This window comes from Catharus ustulatus, chromosome 4, assembly GCF_009819885.2.
Source record: "Catharus ustulatus isolate bCatUst1 chromosome 4, bCatUst1.pri.v2, whole genome shotgun sequence".
In the NCBI taxonomy this organism is placed as follows: Eukaryota; Metazoa; Chordata; class Aves; order Passeriformes; family Turdidae; genus Catharus; species Catharus ustulatus.
The window spans coordinates 15,840,165-15,859,555 of NC_046224.1; the positions used below are offsets into that span (position 1 = coordinate 15,840,165).

Sequence of the window (19,391 nt, forward strand, 5' to 3'; positions counted from 1 at the left end):
TCAAGAGTAGTTAACTCTGAAACCTAAAGACACAAAGCTATAAGCAGTGCTCACTCCTTAACTTCTGACCACTTTAATATCCTGGCAGCAGGACAGTTAATTTTTAACTCAACAAATATGCACTGAAAATAGACTTACAAATCAAATCTTTCTTTGTGTATGAATAATATGGTGCTTCTCAATATGTACTGTGTTTGTTCTGACTACAGCATTAAGTATTAAACATATTCATCAATTATTAATATAAGCTTATTATCTTTCATTTTAAAAGTATATTTAGTCTTTTTTTCTGAAGATTTCTAGCAAGAGATTCTAAAAATGTGACGGAATGCATGTCATTCCAAAACTAAGACATGAATGTATTAACTTCATTTTTATGCATATTTTTGGTTAATGGATCTTGCTAGTTCTAAGCATTCCTATTTACAGTACACTAGTACACAGATATTTTAAAAGAAATCTATTGATCACAAAATCTATTTTGCGATGCCCAATTCTGTGTGTATCGTGTATTTATGGACAATGGACTTTAAAATGTATTTCACTGTGGAAGTCATTAATGAGAAGCTTGGCAGGAAAGTAACTCCTCAACAAACATCAAATATCCCAACCATCTCACAGTTCTATTCAGGATTTCTCCCATCAGGCAAAAAAATATTTGTCCCCATCTTCTTAGAAAGGTCCTGCTGCCCCAAGCCCTGCATAAATTGAATGGAGCATCCATGCTGGGAAAGTCCCAGTTCCTTTGCTGCCATGTTCCTGCTCACTAACTCCTGGCTCCTTCCACAGTCACATTTTTGATGGCAGCCCTGAGGCAAAAGTCAGAGACTGTGAAGGAAAACCCTTCCACCTGGAGGGCTGGATCCACATCAACTAGATTTTTTTTACATTGGAATTTAAATAATTTATGTTTTCAATTTTTTATAACTGCAGCAGTGAGAGGCAGTGTTGGTAACCAGCCCCCTCTGCTTCACCCCTTGTTTGCAGGGGTCACAGCAGACATTGCTGAGCTGTCAGTATAAATTACAGCTGGCAGCACGTCAGTGCAGAACACTTAAATGCGTGTGCAATTTCAAATACATAAATAATCCCACTGACTTTGCTGAAGCACCAGAAAACATTCACCTTATATTATTTCATAACTTCTCAGGAGTATTTGAGAAGCAGCACTTTGATCTTTATTAGCTGTCAAGTCCATGATGAGGCAAAGCACGTTCCTCAGCAGGCTGTGGAGACAGGCCTGGAAGCAGCCATGTCCTTCTGGAGTTTTATCTGAACATTTACAAACCAGAGCTGACTTACAGTGTTTCCCTAGAGTGTGTTATTGCAGCTTTTAGGGAACAAGAACAATCCTAATGCTCTGTGCTGGCTGATGACCACGGGCAGGAGCTCTGCAGAGGCTGTGCACCCACACTATGCCCTGGTGTGTGGAGGGACCTGGAATGGGTTTACATGCAAACCCATGAACCAGCAGTGTGCCACCTTTCCCTCTCCAGACAGAAGAGATGTGTTTGCATAAAGCATTTTGAGCAGAAATTCACACAGTGCAGATCTCTCCAGCAGCTGAAGTCCCCATGCAGGACCTGGACCAAGGCCTGGTTCCCACCACCGTGCACACAGAGCTATGGGACTTACCCAAGCGACACTCACAAACCTTCCCCTGACCAGAGGGCAGCGCCAGTAGCTTTCCTCCCTTTGACTAAGAATGCCAGCAATTTCAGCTAGACACAGAGCTGGCCTGGCTGATGGTCTAGCATATAAATCACGGGCCAGAGATAAGATAAACACATACCAGTGTAGTCCTCGTAGCACTCACAAGTGTAGCCGCCCTCCCGGCTCCGGCAGAGCCCGTTGCTGCCGCAGGGGTTGGAGTAGCACAGGTCAATCTCCGTCTCGCAGTAGTCGCCCGTGAAGCCCGGGGGACAGCGGCACCGCAGCCCGTTGATGGGGTGGATGGGCCGGAACAGAACCGTGTTGGAGCTGATGAACGGCGCCGAGCTGTCAAACTTGAGCACGGACACACACTTCATGTAGTTCTCGCAGGGCTCGCGCAAGCAGATGTTGTCGTCGAAAGGCAGCACCCTCTGCGTGGAAATGGTGGTCAGCAGTGTCCTGTTGAGGTAGATCTGCTCCTGCAGGTCCTCCGAGGGGAAGAACTTGTTCCGGATGCCGCCAGGGAGCAAGGCCGAGAAGGTCACGTTCAGGATGTTGGAGCTGACGTCCGTGTCATTTTGGATGTTGAAAACGAAGATGCCGTCCTTGGCAGTGGAGAGCACAGTCGCCACCCCCTCCACAAAGAGGGACAGGAGGGGAGACAGGAACCTCTCCTGGGACATGTTCTCCAGCCGCACTGTGATGCTGTTGGTGAGCATGTCGTCCGTGATGATGGTGACACGCAGCGTGCACACTGCAGTGACACTGTGAATGCCATCTGAAGGGAGAAAAACCACAGCCATGTCAGAGAGTAGCCTCCAACCTTGGGGCAAGGAGGCTCCCACAGTCTCTGAAAATGAAACAGACCTGCAAGGCAGTCGGTTCAGGGCACCAGGATGACAGAGGGAAATGTATCCACCTCCTGCAGTTATTACCATTGCCTTTTCTCAGGAAAACAACATAAAATTTCTTAAGAATTGTAACTCAAGGGACCCAAGACATCTCAAAGAGGTCAGAATACCTGGAGAAGATCCCAGGCAAATAACTAGCAAGGGTTAGTGTGGAAGCAGTCTGAGAGCCCTATGATGGCCAAGGGAAACCAAGAGGAAGGGGACTCTCCTAACAGTGACTGCTAGTCCACAACTCGTGCTGGGAAACTGCTGCTTTTCACAGCACAATACCATAATTATCTTCTTCAGATGTGATCTCGAGCTTAAGGAGCCAGAACTCTGCACAGACAGAGAATTGTGACCAGAGCTTCAGACATAAGTCATCGAAGGAAACAAGTCCTCACAGCTGAGTGCCAGAACTTCTTCACTTCTCACATGCAGTTTCTCAAAAATATTTTACGAATATTAGAAAAAATTTAAAATAAATGTGTCTGTAGTGAAAAGCAGACATTTAAAAACTCTTCCATTTTATCCTTCCTTTAAGGCATTTCTGATACTGCTGTGGCAGTTCTGCAATAAAACCCATAATTATAATAATATGGCACTAATACCTGACACTGGGCTGAGAGATGCCACTGTATAATTTCAGTACACCCTGAGGCTTACAGTAGTGAAGGCACAAACTCTAGGTTATTCTGTCATTATGGAAAATAATTATGACACAGTGAGAGCTAAATTTAATCCAACTTCAATGCAAGTGTGGAATGGGAAGTTGCATCATCACTGAAATCAAATCACTTACTTTAAATCTGTCTCCTTGCTAACACTGGGGACTCGTTAAAATACAGATTGCATTACAGAAAATATGGTTAGCATTAGAGCAGCATCTAGAAATCCCAGATGAGATCAAGAGTGGTTTCTGATAGGAAATGTTCCTTCTGATAGATGTCATAGTGTAAACACACAACTTTAAATGGACATGAGTTCGTCTCATGAGAGAGATTAATTGGTTTGAGTGGCCAATATGAGGCTCAAAGTGGGGTTAAAAACTGAGCCCAGTTTCCTTAATCCACAGCTCAGTGTCACAGCCTTGGTCTGAAATATCCCAGTGATACTAATTACACAAGTAACCTTCTATTACGCCTGATTTCAATTAAATGACAAGGTACGTGCAGAAATGGATTTGGAATCACATCAATGTAAAATTGAATCAGGAACTGCATTTAAATCCATCAGTATGAGATCAAAATTCTAACAGCATAGACTGCTAAATGTCATTTTGCTAAGGTTTGTTATCTCAAAGTGTAACTTGGTGACCTATTATGGTCATGCAGAAATAGAAAAAATCAGAATTATTTCTTTCCTACTCAGTGTCACCACTTCATCTCAAGTGAAGTTTTATTTTAAAAAGAAATGCATTGTTGTAAGATTTTTCCTCCAGTTTTATAGTGTGAATATAGTTAATCACAGCAGCATAATTAACAAATTGCCTTTTGACTCCCTCCTCCTATCAGGTTGTCTGTAAAAGCTCAGCTGTTGACTTTTTCCCCACTGAAGCAGCTTTTATGCAAATAGAAAAATCTCTTCCTCTGTGTGCTACTACTTTAACTACTGCCTGGCTAAAACCAATCAGCCAGGAGGGGTAATTGTTGGAGTGATCTGTTTGATTTCTCCCAGGTAACAAGTCACAAGAGGAAACAGCCCCTGGTTGCTCCAAGGGAGGCTTAGATTAAGCATGAGGAAGAATTTTTCCACCAAAAGGGTGCTCAGGCATTGGAACAGGCAGCCCAGGAAAGTGGTAGTCACCACTCTTGGAGGTGTTTAAAAGATGTGTAGATGTGGCCCTTAGGGACCTGATTATTTAACCATGGGCTTGGCAAGGCTGGGTTAATGGTTGGACTAGATTATCTTAAAGGTCCTTTCCAAAATAAACAATTTTATGATTCTATGATTCTGTGTGCTCATCACAGAAGCTCACATATCAGCTTTCATTTTCTCCCAAGTTTACAAAAATCTTTATCTTCTCTCCCTCAGACTCATTCTAGGAATGTAGTCTCAGCTTCAATCAAGACCCAAAACAACCTTTACAAATGATTGGTAGCCAAAATCCTCACTGCAAACTCCTCCTACATGGTCTGTGGATTTCTGGCCAACAGACAATACAGGATACCAGTATTTTCATAAATGACATCCTCAGACTACCCATGTCTATAATTTGCACAGCTCATTCACCTGAAAAGCCAGAACAAACTATTCACTTTTTTTTTTTTCCTAAAGCAATTGACATTTGCCTGTTTGTCCCACAGGGTGTCTGAACTATTTTGCTATTTGTTGCACAATATGCTACAGAAGTTCTCTCATGCCAGCCAGAATGCTGGACAATGGGTCCTTTTTTAAAGAAAACACTATGATCTATAGCCCATGGTATGTATAGTAAGAAGACAAAATACGATCCAGTGTCTGACAATGCAGTAGAGTCTACAAACTGTCATAATCAATATCAACTGTCACAATATGCAAGAGCTTCCCAGCATTCACAACAGCTATTCTGACAGAGTTAATAAATCACTGGAGAAAGCCTGGTGTCAGATACCACACAGCCTCCTTGTTCCATGGGCAGCACAAAAGAAAACTGGGCACGGACATATAGCTGCAAAATGAAGTTGTGTTTTAAAAGCCAACTCAGCTTTCTGCAACCCTGTTGCAGAGCATTAAAATAAAAAGAGAGTAAAAAAGGAGCAGAGCATATAGGCAACAAAAGAATGGCACAGTTATAGAGCTGGCTGGACAAGTGCCTCTTTCATATCACTAGTTAGACTGAGAGCAGCATCACAGGATCTGATCATCTATTCATTCAGAAACTCAAGGAAAGTTGAAACAATCTGTGGTTTTATGAGACCAAATTAGTATCTATTCTACTTTCAACAGACAACATTCGCTTTGAGGTTGGGAACAAGGGCAATAAAGAAAGTGGAATTTTTTTGTCCTTTTTGGGAAATTACTTAAGCCCTAAATACCCAGTAATGTATGTGTTTTGAGAATTTACAATCAAAATACTCCATGAATGTTTAAAATGTTTCCTGCCAGAAACACCAGAATTATCATTAGGAAGTACTATTTTTTGGAGTGGCAACACTTCATGGCCTTCAGTGTTTGAGATGCCCACCACATGTAGTTAGCAATCTGCTAAAAAGGCTCAAACCATCCGAGTTTCCAAAGGTCTTATTATACAGCTCTAAGAAGCCCCCATCATGCTATGGCAGGTGCAAGATGTTCACAGTCAGAGGTGTGAAACAACCTTCAAGTTGCTCCACTGGAAAATTCTGGCTGCACTTTACTCTTTGGAGCAGATCTCGGATAAGATGAGTGCACACACACTCCCCAGGCTTAGCTGTCACCAGTTCTCACAGCCATCATGTGGGGGCTTCAGCAAACCAGCTGGATGCAGGAGTCCTCCTGAAGGAGCTCCAAACACTCAGATCATGCTGGCAGATGGGATGTGCAGCCATCCTGCTAAGAGTGATCTGAGCAGATAGCCTGGATCTTAGCAGCCCAAAACACCTGGATGGCCTGAGGAAACGGAAACACAGGACAGACCAAAGGGGGAAAAAAAGGATTCAACCAATCCTTTTGTTGGCTTGGCTCCTAAATCCCTGTACCAATGGCTTTTGTCACTTTGTCCTTGAATTTCTCTTCCATAAAATAAGGATAATAGCACTCAACCTGTACACTGTGAAGCAGTGGGTACAGATGACGGAATGCTGAGACCTGGGGTAACAAAAGCAACATAAATGTCCCTAAGAAATCACAAAAGAATTTTTTAAGAGCTGTTGCAGACAAGTTTATCGAAAACAAGGTGGAAAGATTAAAATAAGACTCTTAATGTCTCACAGACTTGTGAATGAACAAAGAGAATTTTGAACAGTCTAGTGGCTACACCAAAAATGTGTTCATTACAAATGTGGTCCCTGCACACTGAATTTTTATTCTGGCAGTATTATGCTATGTATAATTTCCACAAGAGTGCTCTCTAGAAAGTGGAAGTCAAAGCACATTGTCGTCTTTTGAGTCATTGTCATTGTTGAAGAGGAGACTTAAAACTGGAATTACTCATCTTCATCCCTCCTCAAATTAATGAAAAGATCTAATAACAAACACATACCCTGATGCATTACAAAGAAAAGAGAAGAAAGGCTGATGAAAGCTTGACACTCTCTAAAATACATTAATAACTAGAAAATTTACTAAATAGGCATTGTTTCATTATTACCTTTTCTTTACAACAAACCTTATCAAATCTGATACTTTAATCTCAGCTTTCTATCTTCTGGCAGTCTATAAACCAAAGAATTTTATTATCTAGAAATGTAAACACAGCGAAGTTTAACTGAAATGCATATTTGGCAATGGCAGCACCTGGCCAGAAAGGTCCTTTTGTTTCTTTTTTAAGTTTGCAGAAATAAAATAATTAACACTTTTTGTAGCTTATTGCACACAAAGGTCTTAGTACCAATTTTGAAAGCTGCACACTTCACACAAATACTTTAGCATCAGAGCTTTCTTACAGAGATATTCCAATCCAAACCCATTCTAATTTTGCTTTATAACACATCTGGAAATAGCAGATGGCAGTCTTTACGACAGCCATGCAAAATCCCTGGCTAGTGATCCACAGGTTCAAACAACCTCTTGCTCTTCCCAAACCATAAGAAGCAGCTGTGGTCAAGGGTAGCATCCATTGTTTGGTAACAGGCCTTGGAATGATCAAAGCTGTATCCTCATTGCTTCCAGCCATGTCTTTACATATGGGAGATAACACACACCCAGTCCAGCACTAAACCTGGGATTACTGATGAGGATGCTGTGCTTTTAGAGTGCTCTCCACTTTTTGGGTGGCAGTAGCACATCAGTAGCACCAGGTTCCAGAAATGAATACTGCAGGCAATGCTTGGCTGTCTGAGCAGGGCTGGCACCCAAACCACACTTCCCACTGAGCAAACAGCAATAAAAAATCAGCAGATGTCAATAAAAGTGAGACAGAGTGCACAGCCCTGCACTGAGCTTTCATCTGCCAGCATTGCAGGGCTGACTCCTTTCCTTGCATTGTGCTTCCACCACCATGGAAGCAGATTTAAAATGCACAAAATGCATCAACGTGCTAATATTGTCCCTTCCAAACCCCTGCTGTAGGCACCACAAAGTTTCACTTCCATGAGTAGAAATAAGAAGTCTATGAAGACCCATAAGATAAACTCCTTAAAATATCTTCTGTGTTATGGAAAAGTTCAGGAGCTTATAATGCAAAGAAAATATCCTGAAAGAAAATAAACTGCACAGAAAATGGTAAGTGGAAACCTAAGCAAGATTCCTTGCTGAAATACCGGGAAAACATGACCAGAAAAGAAAAGACAAATGGGCATAATTGCAAATTTTCAGATACTCCATCTCAGGGTTTCCCCAGTTAGCAAGTGTTTCAGGTTAGAAAGTGTATATGACCCCAGTTTTAGTGTCCCCTCAGGGCACCCTGGAAAAGGAAGCAGGGGATGGTTTTGGTCTTAGCTTTCCAAAATACAGCAAATGTCCTCTCCGTATCCCCGAAGAGTCTCTGTTTTGTAGCACAAACAGCTCAAAGTGCAAAGGCCTCTTTTACTAGAGAAAAGTGATCTTAAATGGTAACAGAAAAGTGACATCAATGAGAAATACACTCCATCACTTGCTTTATAAAAACATAAACATATTATGTATAATGTCATACAATCTCTTAGACAGGCACTAATGAATTCTGTCAAAGCCTCCCTTTCCTTGGAATCAGAATCACTGCTGCTGAGCAATTCTGTCATTACATCAAGTTGGATGCAACTGCACAGAGATGACCGTCCTCGGCCACATGAAGCTTACTCAAATTATTGATTTTGTCCCTTTGTTTCAGGCTGCCAGTCAGCTCCCTGCATTTAGGAGTGCTGACTGCCAACACAAGTTGTGGGCTTTGGAAACAATATATAAAAATAACTATCTATTATTCACACAATGCCAAAGGTTCATGTTGGAACCACTGCTCTGAAGAATGTCAAAGTCCAGGTCTGCTCCCAAGCCCATTACACCAACAGGAAGATTCCCATTGACTTCAGTGGGCTTCACTCCCTGCCCAAATTTGGCCTAGAGCCTAATTCCCAGAGTCATTGCCAGTGCATTCACACAGAGCTTCACTCCCAACCCTGCAGCCCCAAACAAGAACAGTCTGCCCAGGAAATAGCATGGGGTTGAAAAATCAAAACAGCTTGAGTAGAAAGCAAAACATGAGGGATGAGCAGGGCAAGCATGTGGACACTAGAAACATGCCACATGGGCTGCACCTGCTGAGTTGTAAAGGTGGCAAGGGTTTTACTAAAATCAGGTGTCTGAATCTGTACCTCAACATCTCCCAATTTCCAGGAAGGATGAGCAGCTGCAGCCATCCTTCAGCAGATGCTCTGTTTTGAAAACATTGGCCAATGTTGCCTAGCATCATTTGGAGGAAAGAAGGTTTGGAGCATTCACAGGAAGAGGGAAGACAAAGATGTGTCACCTGGTGTTACAGGGATATTTTAGATTGCAGGGTGAGCTAAAACAGGAGGAGCTGAGGTACATGGTGTGTGCAAGCACCTTGGCATACCCAGTCCTGACTGAGCTGCAGGGAAGGGGAAAGTCCTGGGTAAGACATGTCTTTGGGGGAAAAGAAGGTATCTGGGATTAACTACAGCAAGACTGGCAGACTGATGATGGCAGTGGGTGCCAGTGTGTGACTGTGCCAGTGACCAGCCCTCCTTACACCAGCATTAACCACATTACCCCCAGCACCTTCCTGCTGCCACTGCAGCAACTCGGAGCACCCCAGGGTCTGTCCCAGGCCACTGGGTCTGCACCATGGGGTCATGACTGTGCCAGGCTGTGCCTTGTCACTGCACTGCCCCACGGCAGCATCAGCCACATCCCCACTAGTGAAATGATGTCAGGATCATTGCAAGCAGTGAAGCCCAACAAGGGTGTTCAGACACTTCCAGACAAAGCCACCTCTTCTACTCACAAGCTGTAGGCACTCTTAATTTCAAGCCAAACCTTAATATACTTCTTTTTGCAAAGAAGATGAATGTCTGGGACACCTGGGGAAAGTGGGCAGTGGCACCTGGGGCTCTCACCCCACAGTTCCTTTGACATCAGCCATAGCCGCACCAGCTAAATCAAAGAGCTAAAAATACCCAAACTGTGGGAGGATAAATTGTGCATAAAGCAACTGTGAATTCCCAACGTGCATAAGAGAAAAAAACAAACCAATTTTGGCATCATTATCTTTAATGTAGCCTGTGCTGCTCAGGATTATTTACTTTGTACACAACACTGAAAAGAAAAAGAGCATATTCAGTCTGCAGTTTGAACAGGGAATTAAGAACAAATTTATGCCAACTGGATTGCTCAACATTGTACAAGACTGCTGTTCTGAAACCAGCACCTGCAAGCTGAGAATTTTGAAATGTTAATTGGGTTGATAACACTAGTCTGGGGGAACATTTCCGGAGGGTAGGAGGTAAAGCAAGTTGGATCTGCTGGCAGGAATACGCACTCTTGAATTCTAACTGCAGCAAGGCTGAAGAGACACCTAATTTCCTTGAACACCTCCCACAGAATAATCACTTCTTGCTCTTCAGGTACCTGGTGCTCATGGGCTATAGCTTATGTAGGGGATGAGATGCAGGGGATGCTGACAGGGATGCAGGAGGAACAGGCTGAACAAGGAAACCAGTCCCTGTCCTGAGCAGAAGGCTCAAGTATAAGGGATTGGGGTTGCTTAGAGGGAAGTACGATATGTGGGGAGATAGCATGAGCATGCTAACAACCAGCTCTTTACAGGCTATTTAACTGAAAAAGAGACTTTGCTTCTATCTAAAACGCAAAGCAATTTTCCCTCTGGGCTTTGCACATCTTCCCATACCTCAGCTGGCTTTCCTTGTTGTCCTGCCTTGGTAGGGTGCAGAGGCTTGGAGCCCTGCATGCTCTGGGCTGTGCCAGCCCTTGGTAGGGTGCACAGGGAAGGAGCCCTGCATGTTCTGGGCTGTGCCAGCCCTCGGTAGGGTGCAGAGGGAAGGAACCCTGCCCTGTTCTGGGCTGTGCCAGCCCTTGGTAGGGTGCACAGGGAAGGAGCCCTGCATGCTCTGGGCTGTGCCAGCCCTCGGTAGGGCAAAGAGGGAAGGAGCCCTGCATGCTCTGGGCCGTGCCAGCCCTTGGTAGGGTGCACAGGGAAGGAGCCCTGCATGCTCTGGGCTGTGCCAGTCCTTGGTAGGGTGCACAGGGAAGGAGTCCTGCCCTGTTCTGGACTGTGCTAGCCCCAGTGGGGTGCACAGGGAAGGAGTCCTGCCCACTGCTACTCCACAGCCAGCTGCCAGCCACAGTGCAGGTTCCAGACTCCCACTGAAGACCGGGATTTCCATTTAATGCTAATGTCCATGGAAATTAAGCACCTTTCAGCACTCATCTGACCTGTTCAGCTGAAAAACCCCACTCTTGATGCTACACCAGATAAATTCATAGAGTGACTTGCTGGGGGCTCCAGCACCTCCCATACAGCTTGATCTTGTTTCATATATAATCAAAACTATTGCCTAATTACTGCAATAATTTTCTCTGAACTTTAAAGGGAGAGAGGTATAATATCATTCACATTTTAATTCTAATTAAATGCAGAGCTAAACGTTGTTAGCCAGAAGACAATTTCCCAGCAGACTGGCATGGCCTGCAGTGTCATCTCACAGTGTGCCACAGCGGTGGCCGCAGTGGCTTGGGTGGGGCACTGCTGGGCAGGCAGGGATGCCAGGCAGCACTGGGGTGTATGAATCCCAGGCACAGGGAGCACTGCTGTCCAAAGCCAAAGGGCTTTTCCTGGGCCTCCACCTCTCCTGCTGTAACACAGGAGTCGAAAATCCATGAAAGCACTGGACAAACAGCTGCAGTCACGGGATGCTCCAGCGTTAAATCTCCATTCAGCCCATGGTCTTCAAGTAAATTATGCATTTTGTACAGAGGGCATGAGAGCAGTGTGTTTACCCTGAAACGCTCTTATGTCACCTAGCCCCCTCCAAAAGGGACAGCCTCTGTGTGGGGTGCCTGGCTGTGCTGCTGGGGGGACAACCCATGGGTCGCCCAAAAGCCTCCATTCTCCTCACAGCTACACATCCCCTGCAAACATTTGTACTCATTGTGTCTGATTAAAGCAAGAACTTTCCCAAGCAGGCCAGAGCTCTAGTCAAATCCCTCTCTTTGCAGTTTCAAAGCAGGAATGGATGAAAACTGTTTTGAGGATGGCAAGAGGGAGGTGGGGAGAATTGGGTGGGGGCCTGGAAGTTTCAAAACTGGGAGCAGGGATAAGGAAATTGCTTCTCTGCCTCACTGTTTGCACCTGTACTGCACATTAGAAACCTCAAAGGTATCCTTTCAAAACAGCATCAGCAAAATGAAATCCATCAGGTTTATTTTTCTAAATGTCTCCATATCCCCATGTTGCTTTTGCCTGGAGATTTGCTCTGCTCCTTGCTGTGACCCTCAGTGAAATCATGGGGACACTTCCTGCTGGACGGGGTTCAGGTTTGCTATCTCCAGTGGAAAAAAACAGAAGGGAACAATGAAAGAAAGACAACAGTTATGTTTTTCTGATGTCATTTCTGTTTATAGACAAGTTTTCAAATCAGTTGTGTATCAACTGAAAGGTATTGATACATGAGGTGATGCTCTCTGAAGAACAAAAACCACCAGAAATGTTCAGCTGTGGCAGCTCAACTGGTTGCTGCCTGTGCTCATGTGCTATGGAGGCCCAGCTTGGGGAAACAAGAGGGTTCTTAGGCATATGGGCACTATTTTTTTGGTTTTTTGGTTTGTTTTTTTTTTTTGTTTTGCTTTTTGTTTACTGTGGTTTCTGTCATCCTAAGGCATTTTCAAATTAATACAAGGTAAAAAAAGAGGGCTATCTCTTTGGGACAGGGCAAGCAATAATGGCTACGTGTCAGCTTCCACATGCACCAGGCACAGGAAAAGTTGGTTCAGCAGCTCCTTCTGCCCCAGGAGACTCAGAATCAAACATGAGGGACCCACACAAACAAGGAAACACTCTCAGGCTGCTTCAGTTCTCAGATTTTTTGATGGGAGCCATGATAGGGCATGGATGTCCCACTTGTAGCACTCGTGTCCAAAAGAAAAGATTTCAGAGCCTTTATAACTCTACCTGTTCTCCCTTCCTCTCTCAAGTTCAATTAATGTTGAAGAATTTTTAATAAGAAGTAGATAAATTTCAAGAGAAGAGATGGGGTTCATCACAGCCCATCTGTTGGGATGTGACAAAAAATACACCCATCTCCCACAGTCAGAAAAATTTAGATTTTCAACCAACTTAATTCCATTAACAATCCCTAGAATAAAAATATGCAACAAAATATCACACTTTCCTTCTTTTTAATTTCAAAGGGAATAGATTTTCCTATTTCTTACTAGACTTTCAGCTGACCAGTTTAGCTGGTCTTTTCTGTTAGCTAAGGTCTGCTGACTTAAGCAGAGTAAGAAGCAAATAAGCAAATCAGAAACTTGAGGAAATAAATTTAAGCAAATAAGAAATGTAAATAAAAAAATTGCTTGCATCATATGATTAAAGAAGTAAAAGCACAATGACAAACAGGCAAAACCACCCTTACCAAACTTTCACAGTTTTGGGAAACCAGGCACTGGGAGTATTTATAGGGAAAATGCTGTATGCTTTGTCTGGGCTCTCTGTTGATAGGCAACCTACACAATCTTCTAAAAATGTCATGCAAAAACAACCCCCTTTTGATTAACTAACCATCTACACATCCCTGGCCACTGGCAGTGAGATCATGGTGGGCTTGGCTGCATGGTCAACCGAGATTATTCTTGGATCCCTGCCGTTAAAACTAAAACTAAAACGCTGGACAAGAATCAAAAGAGACAAAGCACTTGTTTCCTGTTTCTGTAGCGCTGAACTTGCAGTGGGTATTTTTGTCCCCAAAACTTTTCCAAAGACAAAAGCAGGCCCCCATACAAAATGTGGAGAATGGAAGAGCTGGGCTCCTATTGCTGCATCATCTCGGGAAGCCGAGGCAGAGAAAGGGCAGGTCAAGTTCTGACAGAGGAAAAGTGGGGAACAGTGACTCAGAGCCACTGGTGAAACACAGAAACTACACTGATCTTCAGAAATGATACCATAATCTCAAATGCCTATCTAAGGATTCCCATTCAGCTGAACTGTAGAAATGAAGTCATAACCACATGATTCACTTCTTTAAGATCCAGATAAGATTTTCTGCCAGACACTTTGTATGACACAGATCTGGAGCAAAATTTTGCATTCTAGGACTAACGTAAGACTATCCAACAAATTCCATAAGGAAAATACTAGCTTTAAAGGAGTTTACTGTAATGGATAAACAGAAGAAAATCCATGCTCTGGATACATGCTTGATCTTAGCACAGCATCAGCAGGGCATCACCAGAGTGCACCAGGCTGGGCTCTGCCAAGCAGTCACAGGTTCCTGGCTAGGAGCAGGATGACTGTGTCTTTCTCTTCTGGGTGATGATTCTTTCCATCCTATTCTGCCAAACTGGCAGACAATGCAGGCGAGTTGTATTTGGTGAGACCAGGATATTAAACAGCACACAGAGCCTCACCACAAGAGCATGGCAATACCCAGCAGGCAAAGCAGGGCAGGATGACTCCCTGTGACACCTGTATCACGGACAGCACAACGTTTTTCCAGTTCAGTGGAAACGTTTTTCCAGTTAATTCACCATTTCCAGGCATCCCATTGAAACTAATGCTCCCTCTAGATCACTGGACATCTTAACATCTGTGGGAAAACCTTCTCTTTCAACCCAGGCAGAATTCCCAGGTGTAGAAGAGGACACACACAATGAAAGCTGGATATAAGATGACCTTAATGGTGCCATGGAAACAGCACTTTTCAACTAGCATGGAATAAAATACCCATGGAAAAAAAAAAGTTTCATTGTACGTTCAGTTTTCCCATATAGTACCAGTAGATTCCTATTAATATCTTTAAAGGCGTTATTTTTGCTTGTTTTGCTGTTATATGGAAAAATATAAAATACTGAGCATATGTAAAATGTACTCAAAATCTGTAACCATTAATGTTGAGCCTTAAAATGTAAATCACTCTGTTAAAACATGAAAATCTTTATTCTAGGAATCCCTACTTCTATAATGCCACTCATCTCAGCACAGCCTGGGTATTACAGGACTGCTGGACATGAAGCCTTCAGACTGAGCTCTGAGACTATTTTGGTATGACATCAACAATGTGCAGCTTCCTGAGAAACCACCAAGTCACAAGGATGAAATTGCACCGAGCATTAGTAGAGGTTCATGCTATCACCTTTCTATAAAACATACCAAACTCCTGTGTCCTCTATTTGTATGCATGCAATATGAGATAAATGTTATCCCTGAGAGAATATAAATATTATTCTTATTTTTAAAATACACTTTATTAAATTTAGCAGTATACACTGGGAAAAGCAGATGTCTGTAAATCAGGATTTTATCTTATCTGAATTCCTGCAGGATGCTTCATACTGTGGAGTCGCTTCCCAAGAGCTCTGACAATTGCTGAAGTTTAATTAGCAGAAAGCATTTGTGTTTCAGTGTCCAGAGCATCTTTTCACCACCTGAGCTCTGAGATCAACTGGACAAACAGTACATCAGCTCTTTGGACCGTGCCTTTGAGTCCAGACATTCATTCTCTCTCTCCACTTACAAAATAAGGCTTGTGCATGGCTCAATTCAATTACAGAGAAGAAAAATGTATTTTAGCTATTTTTAAATATGCTCAATTTTCAAAAACCTCTTTAGCCCTCTTTATATCTAGTATGATATTTCCCTATTTGGCCAGTTCTGAGCATCTTTATGAAAAAGCTTCCTAAATGCTGAAAAAACACTCAGTTTTAACACCTGCAGTCATTCTACTGCATTAAAAACCCCAATAATATCCCGCATGGAAAGACTTGCTCCTTCTCTCCACAGGGCCTACCAGAAACCCCCTTCTGCTTCCCAGCCTGCAGGACACCTGCTGATCCCTGAGGTGGGGTCCTAAGACAGCCAAATCCTACCCTCAGTGGTCCCCAGCTGCAGGACCTCACAGCACTGGCTGCTTGAAGCACTGATCTCCCTGAATGTCTCACAGGTGGGCTCGTGCAAAAGGGAACCAGAGCTTCAGTATTTGCAAGGAAAGAGCTATTTCTGTCTGGATGTGACAGCTGGTAGTGGGGAGAAAGGCAAAGCAGCTGTAACCCAGATCAGCAGGTTTACAGGACTGCCAGTGCGCCCAATACAGGAAGCAGCAGCTCAACACAGGCTGATATTAGTGGAAAGAACAGGAAAATTCACATAAACTGTGCCAGCAAGGGATGGCTTCAGCACGCTCCAGGTCAGAGGGAGCACAGGCAGGAGGCTGGGTGGGGGCACGTGGTGACCACAGCAATGCCCAGCTGTCACCCAGATGTCATTCCTCATGTCAGAAAACTCCGAGCAAGATGCGCATGGAAGTGTGGTGACAGGTGGCTGCAGTGTCTGGGGAAAGCATCAAGTGGAGATACATTTCTACCAGAAATATCCCAAAACTGTAGAAGTTCTTGATCTCCAGTTCAGGCTGACTCCTGTGATTGCTAACAAGAAGTGGATGCAGCTCTTCCTCCACTATCCCTAGAAGAACAGATAATTGTCCCAGAGAAGCTGGCTTTTACTCCTCTATTTTTTGTCTTTCTGTCTTTGCAGGAAAAACAAACTGCTGCATTTGTAGCTAAAAGGACATGGAAGTACAAAAGGACAGCTCACATGGGTGTTCTGTTCTGAGCAATGAAGCAGAAGCAAACCCCAACACTGCATTTCATGGTGGAAGAATGTTCATGGGCATGAAGCCCATGGGGTGAGGTGGGTTTGGCCCTCAAGCTTTCATGAACTCTAATTCCATGACAGTAAAATTTAAAAGTGCTTCTCCAGTTGAAAACCGTGTCTTCTACCTTGGTTTCATTAAAAAAAAAGAACAGTCTTCTAATTAAGGATGGATGTAAAATTAAAAGCAAAAAAACCCATTAAAATTTTAGAATGGATAGATGCATAATTAAAAGGGGAAAAAAAAAGAAAATTTCAAAGAATGTTCAAGCTCAAAATAAGATATTCTAGTCCTGAAAAAAATACCAATTTGTCTTTGTGTCCTTTTCAGAGACCTGCTTGGCAAAGAGGGCATTTCACAGTCCCCCCATACGGAAATCCAATGCCACGCTCCTGCTTCAGGACTGCTGCCGGCTCCTTGTTTAGTGGACAAACCCTTTCACATTTGTCTTTGAAAGAGGCTCTTGTGAACAGGAAGCTGTGCTGTGACACCAGGCTGCTGTGCTCTTTAGCACAGCTCAAGCTCTGTAAATGACCTCTCTCAACTCGCTTTCTCAGTTGGCTCAAGACATCTCCTACATGTTGTTTCTCCAGTAACCTGAGGCTTCAGAAAATGCTGTAACAGGTGGTCAAAGTTAAGCCAGCACTCAGAAAAAGGAAACATCTTAATATCACCTACCTAATGCACCTTTTTGTCTTTAGATGTTTACACTCAGAATTCAGGGGGTTTTTGTAGAGGTCTGTGACTCATACCCAGACACTACTTGAAGCCAATAGATATGATATTACAATTTCTTAAAATACAGCATCATCTAACATCTGCTGCATTTTACTGACTGAGTCATCTGGAAAGCACAGGAGATCATGGAAGTACAGAGAGGCTCCTTAGGTCTCTGAGTGCATCTTGTACCTCTCCTTCACAATTGTTTTTATTCGCCAAGCAAGTAATGATATTTCTGTAATTATTTAAAGTATTCAGCTCACTTGGTGCATGCTGTGCACTGCTGTGCAAGGCACGGGATTTGAATAATTATGCTGTCCTAGAAAATACCAAACCAATATCCCAAGACACCAGCAGAAGCTGAGAAATGTCAAAAAAAATAATGTGGCAACAACAAGGTCATATGAGCATGAAACAGACTATTTCTCTGTTATCACTTACCACTGTAAAATAAATTGGGTGCTTCCCTCTCCTCTTTCCAAGCACAGAGAACATGCTCAGCACTGAGCTCAAAACAGTCTCTACCCACAGCAGCAAAGTAACTGCTTTGCTCTGGAACACCTTTGGTGTAGTGGAGTTATTTTAGGTTTGCACACAGGCACCAGGAGGCAGAATATGGCCAAATCACTTTAAAAAGACTGAACTGCTTGAGATAAAGACCTGAGAATCCACCTCTTAATACACCATTGCTCTAATTTCTCTTCTTAAAGCATTTGCACCAGTAATCAGAGGTGATCACTGAGCTCCATCCTGCACCTTTAATTAAAGTCTGTTTCTGAAAGCCCTGTCTAGAGAGACTAATCCCTCTCTACTCAGCTGCTAGACTTGCACAGCAGGGCAAAGAGGCAAATACATGTTTGAGGAGGTGAACAGGTCCCAGTGTGGCACAACAAAATGTCACAGAACATCTACTGATACTCAAGCCTGCTACTTCATATGCAAATTGCCAAGAGTCAGTAAAGAAGTGGGCAGAGAAGCACATGCAGGGGAAAACCATGAATGCAGACATGAAAACTAATCATTCAAAGATAACTGCATATTAGCTTTTGTTTGGTGCTACCAGTGTGGGCTCAGGTCCTGTCAGCCCTTGCCTGAAGCTGTGCTTCTGCAGGAGCAGATGCAGAGAGCTTGCAAAGAAAACTGTAGGAAATCCTCCCTCAGAGCTCAAAGAAGATGGGAAAGAAAGGAGAGCTGTCACACCAACAAAAGCAAGTGGAGTCCTCAAAGCAGTGGTGTGGTGGCTCACAGGATCCTCATGAGCTAAGGAGTAACTTCAGAGAGCTACCATGCTGCTATAGGCTTGGCATATCAGGATTTCCACCTTATTAAGGTCACTTCAGCCTTTACTTGTGAAGCATTGCCACTTACCCTCTGCTCAGCCAGCACAGCAGGATTCCATCTCCCAGCATCAGACTTACCCTACAATTCATCTCCTCTCAGTGCCAGTCCCTTTTTCCATCTCCCAGAGTGACCACAAAGTCCTCCCTCGGTTTCTCACTCTAAACTTCTCTCTTCTGGAGCACCAATGGGAACCTGTCCTCCTGTGATGGCAGGTGACAGCAGGTGCCAGTGGCTGCAGCCACTGATTCCTTCTCCACATGTTAACGTGGATAAGGAAAAGTCCCAATTGCAAGCGTAGGTGCAAATGTACAGAGACAAATGGCCTTACCCTTCCTCATCCCTCACCCTGAGTGAGCCTGGCAAACTTTGACCATCTCTTTTTTCAGCCCCAAGGGCTGCCTGTTCCATGTTCATACACCTGGCTCTGGGTCTCAGCACGCCGCTAAAATGCAAGAAGATAACAGTAACAAAGCAGAGATATCTCTTCCAGAAAAGGATTTAAGGTCCCGGGGCATATGTTTGTGGAGAATTTACTGTGTGGGTTTAGAGACTGCTCAGACTGACTGAGCCACAGCTCCTGCAGAGACCAGTGCATGGAAGGGGACACAAAGAACCCAAAACTCACACTCAAGAAGCAACCATGAGCCAAAGCCTGAGGACAGAGATGACCTAAGTGACTGAGACTGGCATTTCACGGTGAAGAGCCAAAACCTATAGTCTGTAACAAAGAGAACAGGATGTGATGTTACCTTCTGGGAGTTTAGGATGGGATTAATGCAATAAACATATGGAGGGAGATCAGCTCAAGCATACCAGGGAGTTTTCTGAGTCAGTATTTTCAAGTGAA

The 19,391-nt window shown here is 43.7% G+C and overlaps 1 protein-coding gene across 6 annotated transcripts in view; it reads right to left on the reverse strand.

Annotated features, from left to right (window-relative positions):
- CELSR1 (cadherin EGF LAG seven-pass G-type receptor 1) overlaps window positions 1-19,391 on the reverse strand; it is a 161,743-nt gene that overhangs the window by 92,665 nt on the left and 49,687 nt on the right. For all 6 annotated transcript variants that reach the window (XM_033058071.1, XM_033058070.1, XM_033058067.1 and 3 more), the window contains exon 2: window positions 1,793-2,431. In XM_033058071.1, coding sequence (XP_032913962.1) covers window positions 1,793-2,431 — 639 coding nt within the window. The remainder of the gene's footprint in view (window positions 1-1,792; window positions 2,432-19,391) is intronic.